The sequence below is a fragment of the Camelina sativa genome, chromosome 13 (genome assembly GCF_000633955.1).
Source record: "Camelina sativa cultivar DH55 chromosome 13, Cs, whole genome shotgun sequence".
Lineage (NCBI taxonomy): Eukaryota > Viridiplantae > Streptophyta > Magnoliopsida > Brassicales > Brassicaceae > Camelina > Camelina sativa.
Genome location: NC_025697.1, coordinates 8,874,921 through 8,887,390, shown reverse-complemented (window position 1 = coordinate 8,887,390; position 12,470 = coordinate 8,874,921). Strand labels below are relative to the sequence as shown.

Sequence of the window (12,470 nt, the reverse complement as noted above, 5' to 3'; positions counted from 1 at the left end):
TTTGAATAATATTAAAAGTCATCGTTTTTGAATATTGATATCGATATAGTATTTTCGTATTTTGAATAACATCTAATTTATAAACTGAAATTTGAAATTATTTTGGATGAATTCGTCTCGTATGGTCAAAATGACTCAAATCTAGTAAAACAGTCATAACTTACAGTTAATTAATGATAGTTATAGAGAGTCATGTACAATGTTTAGTAGGTCAGGTTTGTCATAAATTATTTGAAAAAAGGACCATTCATTAACTAGCATCGGCAAGTTGTGTCTGTGCCAAGTTGTCGTCTTATTCAACCGATCGGGTGGATGTTGAAAAAACAAAAGATCGAATCTTTGGGGGAAAATTGCCACGTTGGGTTGTGTGCACGTCGGTTAAACGGATTCATAATGACCTTTTTTTCTAATAAATAAGAAACTTTTATGGAACTGATTAACACAATTTCGAGTTAAAAGAATGTGTATATAAAACAAAAAAAAAGAATGTGTATATTATTAACCATATAATTATGTAAAAACATCGTAAGTAACCATTTACTGTGTTTAATTTGTCTGATTGTGGCTAGTTTTTGTAATGGTCAACAACGTCCGCTTTTGTTGTGGTTAGTTGAAAAACCTTTTGGCTTCTTCCTTCATTGATTGGTCAACGGATATGATCAGGCACTACGATGTCGATAACCCTTACCATTGGTTGGCCGACTCTCTCCTAATCATTTGACTTCTTCAAGTTTAAATTAGCCACATAAAAGTTTTTATCATATGAAACGAATAGCTAGATCCAGATGGAGTAGAGCACGATTGTTCAAAATAAGTTACTCCACATGTACTGCTTTTTCCAAGCAATCCTACTCCTAAGTATAATGTTGATATATATATCGATAACTTTGATATTAAGTTATTAAGAGAAGTAACGTTGGTTTGGTCACCGTGAGTCTTGGAATTTCTTGATAATAATAATAAAATGTTTGGTATAGCATATATTCCAGACTATATAGTTTATGCACTTGTTACAACCGGTTGATATCTTATTATATAAAGTATAGTTTCAAAATTTACTAACTCACCAGATATAGTTATTATATAGTTTATATTTTCATGTAAAATATTTTCAACAAATTTTAAACCCGCACATCGTGCGGACCCTTATCTAATTATATATAAAATAATTAACAAGTCCAATGTCATAATCATATGCCCTGTTTTAGAAATCGCTAGGCGCTAGTCGGGCGGTCGGGGTGGGCCTAGCGCCTAGCGAGAAAATCAGAGATTAAACGAGAATTAATCGGGGACTAGTTTTAGGATTATTTTATTAAATTACTAATAAAATAAAAATATATAGTATTAAATATATGTATAATTCTGTTTAGTGTAAAACATCCTAAACTCTTAATTTAAATGTCTAAATAACAAAAAAATACATATTTGATTTATATTTGGCTCTAAAAATAATCATTATATACAAAATTAAGCGGAAACTAATCGAATTAGACGGGTTACAATCAAATTAGACAGGTATAGTTAGATAATTAATGCTAGGCGGGGATTAGTCATTAATCGAAGCGGAAAGATGGGCCTAACCATTTTGCAAGGCGTAATTGATGTTAGGATATGAACGCGCATTTTGACTTTAAGGAAAAGATTCACATGTGCACCTTCAACATCGCTTCACTCAAACAAAAATCTTAAAAGTTTATGAAGGAGTTTATATATATCCTTTTGTCAACGCTCGATGTCTCGATTTATAATGCACCTATACTACTAGTTAAACCTTATGTTACAAAGAGATTAAACTAGCACCTAATGGCTAATGCCATATTTGTCAATGCTTTTATATGTTTTCAGTTAGAAAGGAAAGTTTTGGTTTATATGAATCTGAGTTTTTAAAATAAGGTTTACATTTCAAATGTATGATTCAAACCAATATCATCTACTTAATTTTCCGTATTTCTACACTTAATTTGATACTCAATCTATCCAAAAGTGTATATGCATGCAAGGAATTTTGATTTCTTTCAATTTACAATTTTCAACTCTTCTTGGGAGACTAACCGAAGATTAGTCTTACCATCAAAAGTTACTTTAACAACTTTAATTTTTCGAAAGCAAAGCTCATGAGATAATATTATCCATCATAACTTAAGCCATAACTTCAGGAGTTTGCATGCAACATTAAATGTCTCAGACCATACTATACGCTTTGACTTTTGAATTCTCATAAGTATATATAAATGTTGAGATTATGATGAATATAAAAACCGTATAACATATAAGACTGCAAAGTTGTCAAAGACCATATAGTTACAAGTCAAAATTAAGGCGCCACACCCACACGATGCAGAGGTTACAGATAAGTTCTCGGCCATCCGAAGAGTTTTTGATTAACCTCTCGCCGGATTTTCCAAGCCCTGACGGTCTCGTAGCCTACGACGTCCCGAAGAAGGAACTATCTATTCACAACAAGTCTACTAATGGAGAGAGAGCTATTCACATAATCCCTCTTGTTCTCTTTCTATGTGCTTTCGTTCTCTGGGTTTTTTCAAGTGCAACCGTATAATTTACTAATCAAAGTCATGAAATTTGTTCATTTGTAATCATCACTTCACTTAATATCTATATATAAATTTTAATTACAGTTTTTTTTTACCTCTAATTGGATTATCAATTTGTTATTGTGAAACTTTCACGGCTTTATTTGATCCCTACGTCCATCTCTGACTGATTCTAGAACTCTAGAAGTCATTTCAAGAATGAGACAAGAATGTTTTTAAAACGTTTCGGTTTAACTAAACCGTTTCAAATTCGGTTCGTAATTTGGGTTCGGTTGATTTGTAAACCTAACCGAACTATAGTTCTCTCTAATCTAATCCCTCTCGCTCAGTATCTTCGTCTCTCTCCTCTTCGAGATGAGCTTTGCGCGGGTCATCCCTTCCATCAAACTTAGCTAATCTCTTCTAGCTTCCGTACTGTAGGATTTAAAGCTTCTTCATCCGTTTAAAAATGGTGATTAGTAGTGGCGTGTTTTTGAGCCGTGCGTGTTACTTGAGACTGCAGCCGCCGAGCCTTGCGTTGCGCAGGAGCTTCTGCGGTGCCACGGCTTGCTCTGTTCCTATGAACGGGACCAATAAGAGAAAGTCAGAAAAGGAGAAGGTGATTGTGATTTCTGGACCTACAGGTGCCGGAAAAAGCAGACTTGCCATGGAGCTCGCCAAACGTCTCAATGGCGAAATCATCAGTGCTGACTCCGTTCAGGTCCGTTCCTTGCTCCTATCTCACTTTGCAATTTGAACCCTTGAGGCTAATTGTATCGGAATGCTAAATTTGAAGCCTTTTAACTTGTTTTTAGTTTGATCAATTTACAGAACTTTGCATCTATGTTTTGGTGTTATTAAAAAAGGGTCTTGCTTTTGTTTTAACCCCAAACCACAGGTGTACAGAGGCCTTGATATTGGATCAGCCAAGCCATCAGATAGAGATAGAAAGGTATCCTTCTGAATATTTGGTAAGATTTATTCATTTTTTTATCTCATGTTTTGGTGCCTTGAATCCATATGAAAGTGTTACCTTTGAGCTTCACTTCCTATGTTTTACAAATGATTCAGGAGGTGCCTCATCATCTTATCGACATTTTGCATCCGTCTGAAGGTTTGTTTTACAAATGCCATAAATATAAAATATGACTAATACTTGTGTATGAAAAATCTAGAACGTTTTACATTTTTTTATGCTTTATTAGAATACTCTGTGGGGCAGTTTTGTAATGATGCAAGGCAAGCTACCAAAGATATTCTTAAAAGAGGGCGTGTTCCCATAGTTACGGGTGGCACTGGATTGTACCTGCGCTGGTATGGTAGTAGATTGTATACTTGTTTAGTGCACTATCGTATATAATGTTGAAAGCAAACGAAAAATGTACTGCAAAATCTTGATTTCACCATCATTCATGGTCTTGTTAATGTAGGTTTATCTATGGGAAGCCGGATGTGCCTAAACCTTCTCAAGAAGTCACTGCTGAGGTCCATGATATGCTAGTTAATTTTGAAACCGAACATGACTGGGAAGCAGCTGTGGAAATGGTGGTCAATGCTGGTGATCCAAAAGCCTGTTCTTTGCCTCGTAATGATTGGTACAGACTACGGCGTAGCCTCGAGATACTCAAGGTTTGACAATTATTAACTTCAACCGTCTGCTTAAAAGAGTGTCTTTGTATTGTCTTGCTCCTGTAGATAAATGATTTCGCCTGATAGGTTGATGAACTATCATGTTGTTTCATTCTGGATTGTATGCATTATTCATCTTGCTTTGAATGCTTGTTTTCCTGGCAGTCAACTGGATTACCTCCGTCTTCCTTTCGCATTCCATATGATTCTTTTCGAGAAAATTTAAATCTTCCTGATGCCGATGACTTCGTTGAGGATGGTTCATCTCCTGATATCTCTATCCAAAACATAGAGACAGATTTGGATTATGACTTCCTTTGTTTTTTCTTGTCATCCCCACGGGTTGCTCTCTACAGATCTATTGATTTTAGATGTGAAGACATGCTTTCAGGTAAAAATAAGTGCAACTACTGAATTAGTAATAACTTGCAAGGATACAATTGCAAGCCCCATGGCACCTGACAGTAATAAGTCTTTTTTTATCTGAAGACAATTTGCATGTTCTTTGCTAGGCCGTATGCAATTTTAATATATGTTTGCCTGGCATTGCTTCTGAGTTCATCTTTCCTTGATACTTTGTCTCTCAACTCCAGGACCCAATGGAGTTTTGTCAGAAGCTAGATGGCTTCTTGATATTGGTCTTCTTCCAAATACAAATCCTGCAACTCGTGCTATTGGGTACAGACAGGTAAACTCTTTTTCCTGTAATGGGTTGTGCATAACGAACTGAGAAGTGAGAAGAGAAGGATTATCTTGTGTTAATCTAGTGCATAGTCATTATTATTAGCCAAGGGCTCTGCAGCGGATTGTATCTGTTAATTTTGCAGCATGTCTAGTTCATTGAAGAATATGGATTTGTTTCTAGAAATTGCATGACATTGCATATAATATAACAGTTACTTTTTGGTTAATATTAGCATATCACTTGTGTAGTTGAAAAATGCTATACGTTACGAGCTCATCATATCAATTCATTTGCTGCACTTTAGTACTTTGATACCATTTTGGATCAACGATTGAAATATGATTGTTTGCAGGCCATGGAATATCTATTATATTGCAGTCGATACGGGGGTGAAAGTTCCCCTAGAGATTTTTATGGTTTCTTGAACAGATTTCAGACAGCATCCAGGTGATTCCTCTACATAAGACTTGAATATCTAGTGTATAAGCTTTTGGACGACATAGTGATTGAGAATATTAAAATGGGTAGACTTGGTTTTGCATAATATGCAGAAACTTTGCAAAAAGGCAAATGACATGGTTCCGGTGTGAGCCTATCTACCACTGGCTTAATGCTTCCAAACCTCTGGTATATGTTAAAAAACTTAAGAGGGGCTCTCTTCTATTCAAACTCTTTGTGTAACTAATTGTTTACTGTCAATCAAGCATATGATGATAATTTGTTGTTCTCCCACAGGATATGATACTTCAATGCATATACGATGCTTATGAGAATGAAACAGATACGCTGGAGATACCCGAGTCGCTCAGAATGAGCAAAGACGTATTAGATTCTCGAGAAGCTTCTGAACTAAAGATATACCGCTCCAGAAACAGGTAGAAAGATCAAACATAACACTCCTATTTAGGCTTTCTTTTGGTTTGTTAATAATGGTCCCTAGGTAAATGAATGGTTTGTGAAATCTATTAATGAAGGCAATTCGTAACAAGAGAGGACTGTGCTTCGGTGTTAGAGTGGATCAGAAGTGAAGGATGTAAGAGTGAAGTTCCATGCGTGGAAACCGCAGTAGTATAGCCCAATGCTTCATTCTTTATCCGGAAAAGCCACAAAAGTTACCAAAAACCAAAGAAAAAAGTTTGTTTTGCTTACAAATTTTTACAGAGTAAACAAGATTTTGGATTATGTTATTTGATTATACGTATTTAGAAAATCTTGCACACCCTTCATACATCTTTCATTCATGAGCTCATACAATTAGGAAAGCAATTTTAAATTCCTAAAGATACGAAATCCAAAAGTTGAAGAAACTTATGAACCATTAGGAAATGAATATGCAAGTGCAAAAAGTTGTACAAGTGATGCCAGGATCAGTTGTGAAATCAAGAAGATAACAATAAATACTGCAAGAAAACGACTAAAGAAATGTTTTAAAAAAAAACACATTTTTATTCGTTAGAAGCCAAATTATCGAGGACCCTACGATCTCTGTTTCGAAAATTAAATAGGGAATTATCTATAAAGCCACCTGACCTGACCTGACCATCCCCAAACATTACGTTTTTTTTTGTTCTTCCTTTATTTCATAACATATTCTTTTTATCATAAGTAAATAAGTAATCATGTCGAAACTTTTGGCACACCCGAGCGAACACGCACTTTGCTCGTGTTCACCAAGAAACAAACAAATAACGTAACGTCTATACTTATTTATTGATGAACTGTTTATGATAATATGAATATTAAATACAATTTCTATAATTATCCGATCATGAAGTACATAAGTAGTGTGTGTAAAGTATTTGATATGTTGAACCTATAAGAAAAAAGTAACCACACAAACGAAATCCAAAAAAGTTATCTGAATTAAGACGATCAATGTAGTCACAGTAGACTAAAGTTACGAATCAACAATTATTTATAGTCAATTTAGTATTTTATACAATTTTATGGTGTTTCATATGTGTATCATATGTGGTCATATCTTTAACATAACAAAACAATTCAACCGAAACTCAAATAAATTTGAGACGAGGTGATCAAATTTATGCTTCTCTCTCTCTCTCTCTCTATTTAATATGTATATTTTTTTTGTAAACTCATATCAGATCTATTACCAAAATCATTTACTGAATTAATTGAATGCTGCTATACACCACTCCTATTCCTAGAAAGAAAGAAAAAAGAATATCAACGAAAAATTTAGAAACAATTAACCAATTTATAGTGGTCTATTGACTAAAATATATTACCATAATAAATAGGTTGAGAGACTAGTGTGTTCATAGGACTTCAAATGAGTTTCAATTTTGGTTTTGGTAACTTTAAAACTAAACATCAATCTTATTCCTTTTTTTTTTTTGGTTTTTTATTTATTTATAAAACATCAAATTATTGTCACACACACATTCTTGTGTTTAAATTCACCCAATAGTTTCAAAAAAATAAAATTTTATATCAAAGAAAATGAAACAAAAGGCCATTTCTCATGCGGGTTTTGGATAAATGCTCTTCTTGCATTTGCAGGTTCTCAACTTGAACACTGTTATTATTATTTATCCTCTTCATTTTTTTAATAAATTGATTTTATTAGTTTTGGGTTTACTGATGTGGAATATGAATTTATCTTTTTCCTATTTTTTAAATAAATTTATTTGTAAATACGTTTTAATTTTTTGGTTTTATTTACACACCCTTTTTTTGATCTAATGTTTGGTTGCCCAGAAAATCAAAGAAAAAAAACAAAAAAAAAAAAGCCAAAGAAGTGAAGCTTTTGTTTGTTGTTTCTGGCAGCAGCAGCAGAAGAAGAAGAAGAAGAAGAAGAAGAAGAAGAAGAAGAAGAATAAACATTCATTCATGTATTTCTTTGCTTGATAAAACATCCACTGACCTCAAAACGAAAAGGTAATCACAACTCACAATTTTTTAAAACTTTTTATTTTTTATTTTTTTTGAATTTTTAATTCTCTTTCATGTCCGCTTAATGTAGTGATTATCTTCCCTTAATCAATTTCTAACGAAATGAAGATTAGATTGATCCTTCAAAAATGGAGTCTCAATTTTATCCATTTTGGTTTTATTGCAATTCAGGTCTTTTCTGCAGTCTAGTGATTTTATGTATGAAGCAAAAGCATATGTTTTTATTCTTATACCAATGGATTGAAGTTGAAGTTTCTGGATGTGAATGAGAATCCTAATGGATCTTATTGCTCCAACTTATTTCTGGATGTACTTGCCCTTGTCATGATCATCAAAAGAAACTTTTTTTTTTTGATTTGTGATTGGTTTTATCTTTGTTCTGTGGTTTCAAGTCAGGGATAAGAAGAACTTTTGAGTTTTTATTTTTTTTTGCCTAGATTGATTGTTAAAGGCCAGACCTTTTACCGTATGTTATTGTTAAATTTCTGATCTTATAAGCAGCTTGAATGTGAAAAAAGATAATCACGTTATGGTGTTTTTTTGTAACAGGAATGATGAGATTCAAAAAGGGAACTAAAGTTGAAGTGTTGAGCAAATCATCGGTTCCATCTGGTGCCTGGCGATCCGCAGAGATAATATCAGGAAATGGGCATTACTACACTGTCATGTATGATAGTAGTGATGATGGTACGGTGAGGGTTCCGAGGAAGAGTATGAGGCCTCAGCCTCCTCGTTTACAAGTCCTAGATTCTTGGGCTCCTGGTGACATTCTTGAGGTTTTCGAGAGTTGTTCCTGGAAGATGGCTATTGTTTCCAAGGTTTTGGAGAATGGTTGTTTCTTGATTAGATTACTTGGTTCCTCACTGAAGTTCAAGGTAACCGAATCCGACATTCGTGTTAGACAATCTTGGCAAGATAACGAGTGGATCATGATCGGACAGGTACCTGTTTTTTTCTTCCACTGTGACTGTATCTTCCAAACTCTGTTTCTGAGCTGACATTTTGTTTATTATATATTATTTGGCTGAAGGTTACATCAAGATTAAGCGCACAGACTTCAACTGGAGAACCAAGGAGAAAGGTGAATCCGAAAGGTGACTACATATCATCTGAGAGCAAAGGCAAGCTCGATGAGTCTGATGTGATTTTGTCAAAAGGTCTAAAGAAACGGACCTACTCTTTGGTTGAACCTCACAATCAAGATAGAGAGAAGAAGAAGAAGAAGATGGAAGAAGAAGATAGAGAGAGTGTTGCTTCTTCTGTTGGTAGTTGTAGCATGGATACAGATGGTATCAGTGCTATTTCATTCAGTCCCAGAGAAACTGGTAACACTAGTGACACAGAGTCATCGTCTTGTGGCTACGGAAGCATGAAGATGAAGAAGTTGGACATTCCAAGGAAAGGCTCAGAGGCAGCTGATGTTCATAGGTTAGAGTTGGATGCATACCGATGCAGTATCGAGAGGTTGCACGCATCTGGACCCATTATAACTTGGGAACAAGAAACGTGGATTACAAATCTCCGTCTGAGATTGAACATTTCGAATGAGGAACATCTGATGCAGATAAGAAACCTTATCTCTGATGACAACAGTACAACATACAGATAGCAGCAGCATCAGCACTGACAACTAAAATGTGTGTTACATAGAATAAATTTGAGGGTAGGTTGTACAAATGTCACTCTAGTTTCGAATCAGGTTTTTTCTATTTGTTCCGAACTTGTGAATGTAAATGCAAACATCTTTCCTTTATTTTTTATTTTTGTGTTGGACTTGCCGGAAACTTGCAATGTACATATGATTCAAGACATGGCCTGTGAGAGATACATTAAGAGAGAATACAAGCTGTAAGGGAATTGAAACACTAATGATGATGACTTAGCAATAAGAAACGGCACAGCTAATACTATCATTTTATGATTAATATATGGTTTTATATTGACCAAGTAGCTAAAGTGGCTTAAGAAATCCATAAACTGGCTAAAGTGATAGAAAAGTGGGTGGGAATAAAGTTTTGCAATAACAACATATTCTTTTTGGGCAGAAAAAAATACTTAGATGCAAACTCTCTTTGGGTTCAAAACAGAACAATCCCAATATAATTGCCTCAATATCTGTTATGAAAAGACCGATTGATTTTATATGTAACCTCGAATCAAAAACAGCATAATAGAGAAAACCATGGCAGACATTTTAGAAGATCTACTCGAATGCATCATCATCGTCATCAGGAAGAGGCTGAGCTGCGGCAGCTGCAAGATCGGCCTCATTCTGCTGCTGAGCAGCAATGTCAAGGTGAACCTCTGGTGGAGCAAGAGCTGGTGACTCAACAAAGTGGAGGTTTTGGTCTCCAGCGAGCTTTCTAGCAAGGTACAAGAAAGGCTTCTCAAAGTTGTAGTTGCTCTTTGCAGATATCTCATAGTACTGCAGATTCTTCTTCCTGTGGAATGTGACCTGCTTCGCCTTCACTTGCCTGTTCTTCACATCAACCTTGTTCCCGCACAGAACGATCGGGATGTTCTCACACACCCTGCAAAGATCACGATGCCATGTGGGAACGTTCTTGTATGTCAGCCTTGCTGTGACATCGAACATTATGATGGCACATTGACCATGGATGCTGCAAGAAAATTAAAGATTAGCTATATATCCAAAAGGAACATCAAAAATAACTAATTCAAATCCTATTCATATTGTCATGGTGAGATTGTTCTTGACTACTCTAATACCAATAGCAATCTTAGGAGATTAGTAAGACAACATAACAGTCCTATTCCAGTTGTTCAGGTGACGAATCAGTTGCCAATTCCAAACCCTAACCAGAGCTATTCCAAACTATGCATACTTTAAAACGACTCTACAAATTAACCTAACAATGGAGATCGGTCTACTTACTAGTATCCATCCCTAAGGCCACCAAACTTCTCTTGACCAGCAGTGTCCCAGCAGTAGAAACGGATCTTGCCACAGTTTGTGAAGAAATCCAAAGGATGAACCTCCACACCAATGGTAGCTGTAACACAAAAAGATCAGGACTCACCATCAGAATCAGATAAAGGACATAAAGAATATATAAACTGTGCTTTGATTAGCAAATCTTTTGCTATACTCACGTTCATACTTCTTCTCAAACTCCCCAGTAAGATGCCTCTTCACAAAAGTTGTCTTCCCTGCACAAAAAACACCACAAAGAAATCTAATCAGAGGCTTAGCAAAAAATCTAAAAGAAGCAATCGTACATCAGAGTCAGTACAACATCAAAATCTCAAATCCGAAACAAAAACAGTAATCGGTCGACGAAAAGGACGGGGAAGAGAACCGTACCTGTGCCTCCATCACCAACGATGACGAGCTTGAAGCTAGGGTAATCTACGGTCTGCTGGTTCGGTAGAGCCTGAACAATGATATTCACACAAAAAATTAGAAAAAACCCTAAAACAAAAGAAAAAACGACGAAATCGACGCGATCTCGTGAGATCTGAGACAGCGAAAACCGTAAGATCAAGAAACGACGAAATATAAACCCTACAAGAAGAATAAATCAGAAGCAAAAGTGAAGAGTGTGTTCACCATGTTAAATCGGAGTTCGAGAGAGGAGTACGCGTCCGAGAGGTTTAAGAGGAAGCGATGCGGCGAGAGAGAGAGGACTGAGGAGAGAGAGAAATCGAGGGTTTTAAAAGGAGAGGATTTGGGAGGTTTTTTGGCTTAGGTTTGACGCTATTCCTTACACCGTTAGATTCCTTCTTTTGGGTTCTTCGTTCTTAAGCAGCTTTCTCCACCGTTGGATCTTTTTTTCAACAATATAGGTCCATCGTATATTTTGTTTAACAAAGAAATAAATAATTAATTGACTAATATATACTCCCTATTTATAGACAAATATCACTTTCACATATTTATTTTATAACGTATATTTATATCACTTTCACATATAAAATTTTTAAGAAAAATACCAAAAAAAACTCAAGTTATTTTTATTTGAACTTTTAATATTCAATTGTTTTGGATTGGAATAAAAATACACCAAATAAAAAAACGTGTTAATTAAAACCCAAAATAATTAGTGTGGTTATTTTCATACCCATGATTTTCAACAAAATCAAAATTCCAATTTTACTCCGGTTACCTAATTAAGTATTAATTTTTGATATAAAAATTCTCGGTTTGATATGGTTAATTACTCTTAAAACTGTTTCTTCAAGTTTCCGATATCCGCTTGGATATTTTTTGATTCTAGAGAGAGCATACTCGTTCAGGAAACAATTTTGGGAGAGTTGTTGTGCTCATTTTTGTTTTTTGGATCACAAAAAGAAGAAGAAATTGGAAATTTCATAAATCGGGAATTTCAAATGCGGGAGATTGATCAATAAGGGGAAAGACATCGAATCATTCGATGAACCAAGAGATTTACGACGGTTCAATTACAAAATCTAATTTCAAAACCAAAATTAACTATTCCTTTTCATAACATTGAAATTACCTTTTATTTTATTTTTTAGAGTAGATAAGTTTGAGAACCTCTCTTTTTTTTTTGTAATTTGTATCGTATGTCCATTTATCAAAAATCAAAAGAGTCTTTTCATCAATACAATATATCTATATTTTTAGGTTTATTTTAACAAAATTTTGTTTGCATATTTATTTTGTATTTTATCTTAGACTAGTTTTTTTTTTGTCATTGTACCTTAAATAGATCACTTTACATATT

The 12,470-nt window shown here is 34.8% G+C and overlaps 4 protein-coding genes across 5 annotated transcripts; 3 read left to right on the top strand and 1 right to left on the bottom strand.

Moving 5' to 3' along the window:
• LOC104736075 lies at positions 2,284–2,584 on the top strand. Its single transcript, XM_010455997.1, has one exon. It carries the CDS (start codon positions 2,336–2,338, stop codon positions 2,555–2,557), a length of 222 nt encoding a protein of 73 aa, XP_010454299.1. The 5' UTR covers positions 2,284–2,335; the 3' UTR covers positions 2,558–2,584.
• LOC104736074 (tRNA dimethylallyltransferase 9) lies at positions 2,868–6,066 on the top strand. Of its 2 annotated transcripts, none has more exons than XM_010455995.2 (11): positions 2,868–3,252; positions 3,430–3,483; positions 3,603–3,645; positions 3,737–3,845; positions 3,962–4,160; positions 4,326–4,551; positions 4,754–4,848; positions 5,198–5,292; positions 5,397–5,472; positions 5,581–5,720; positions 5,820–6,066. In XM_010455995.2, exons 1-11 carry the CDS (start codon positions 3,001–3,003, stop codon positions 5,917–5,919), a joined length of 1,389 nt encoding a protein of 462 aa, XP_010454297.1. In that variant the 5' UTR covers positions 2,868–3,000; the 3' UTR covers positions 5,920–6,066. The 2 variants fall into 2 exon arrangements, with proteins under 2 accessions (XP_010454297.1, XP_010454298.1); XM_010455996.1 differs by having other exon boundaries at positions 3,078–3,252; positions 3,430–3,502.
• On the top strand, positions 7,513–9,521 carry LOC104736072. The gene is made up of 3 exons (XM_010455993.2): positions 7,513–7,746; positions 8,311–8,702; positions 8,792–9,521. Exons 2-3 carry the CDS (start codon positions 8,313–8,315, stop codon positions 9,368–9,370), a joined length of 969 nt encoding a protein of 322 aa, XP_010454295.1. The 5' UTR covers positions 7,513–7,746; positions 8,311–8,312; the 3' UTR covers positions 9,371–9,521.
• On the bottom strand, positions 9,758–11,458 carry LOC104736073 (GTP-binding nuclear protein Ran-2). Its single transcript, XM_010455994.2, has 5 exons — positions 11,333–11,458; positions 11,087–11,156; positions 10,876–10,932; positions 10,658–10,775; positions 9,758–10,382 (listed from the first exon to the last, which is right to left on the bottom strand). Exons 1-5 carry the CDS (start codon positions 11,333–11,335, stop codon positions 9,965–9,967), a joined length of 666 nt encoding a protein of 221 aa, XP_010454296.1. The 5' UTR covers positions 11,336–11,458; the 3' UTR covers positions 9,758–9,964.

Excerpts from the sequence above, each read along its gene's own strand:
- LOC104736075 (XM_010455997.1), top strand. The coding sequence starts at position 2,336 with ATGCAGAGGTTACAGATAAGTTCTCGGCCATCCGAAGAGTTTTTGATT.
- LOC104736074 (XM_010455995.2), top strand. The coding sequence starts at position 3,001 with ATGGTGATTAGTAGTGGCGTGTTTTTGAGCCGTGCGTGTTACTTGAGA. Across the intron at positions 3,646-3,736 it reads CATTTTGCATCCGTCTGAAG|AATACTCTGTGGGGCAGTTT; the intron begins GTTTGTTTTACA and ends ATGCTTTATTAG. Across the intron at positions 4,849-5,197 it reads GTGCTATTGGGTACAGACAG|GCCATGGAATATCTATTATA; the intron begins GTAAACTCTTTT and ends GATTGTTTGCAG.
- LOC104736072 (XM_010455993.2), top strand. The coding sequence starts at position 8,313 with ATGATGAGATTCAAAAAGGGAACTAAAGTTGAAGTGTTGAGCAAATCA. Across the intron at positions 8,703-8,791 it reads AGTGGATCATGATCGGACAG|GTTACATCAAGATTAAGCGC; the intron begins GTACCTGTTTTT and ends ATTTGGCTGAAG.
- LOC104736073 (XM_010455994.2), bottom strand. Across the intron at positions 10,933-11,086 it reads CGTTGGTGATGGAGGCACAG|GGAAGACAACTTTTGTGAAG; the intron begins GTACGGTTCTCT and ends TTTTTTGTGCAG. Across the intron at positions 10,383-10,657 it reads GGCCTTAGGGATGGATACTA|CATCCATGGTCAATGTGCCA; the intron begins GTAAGTAGACCG and ends ATTTTCTTGCAG.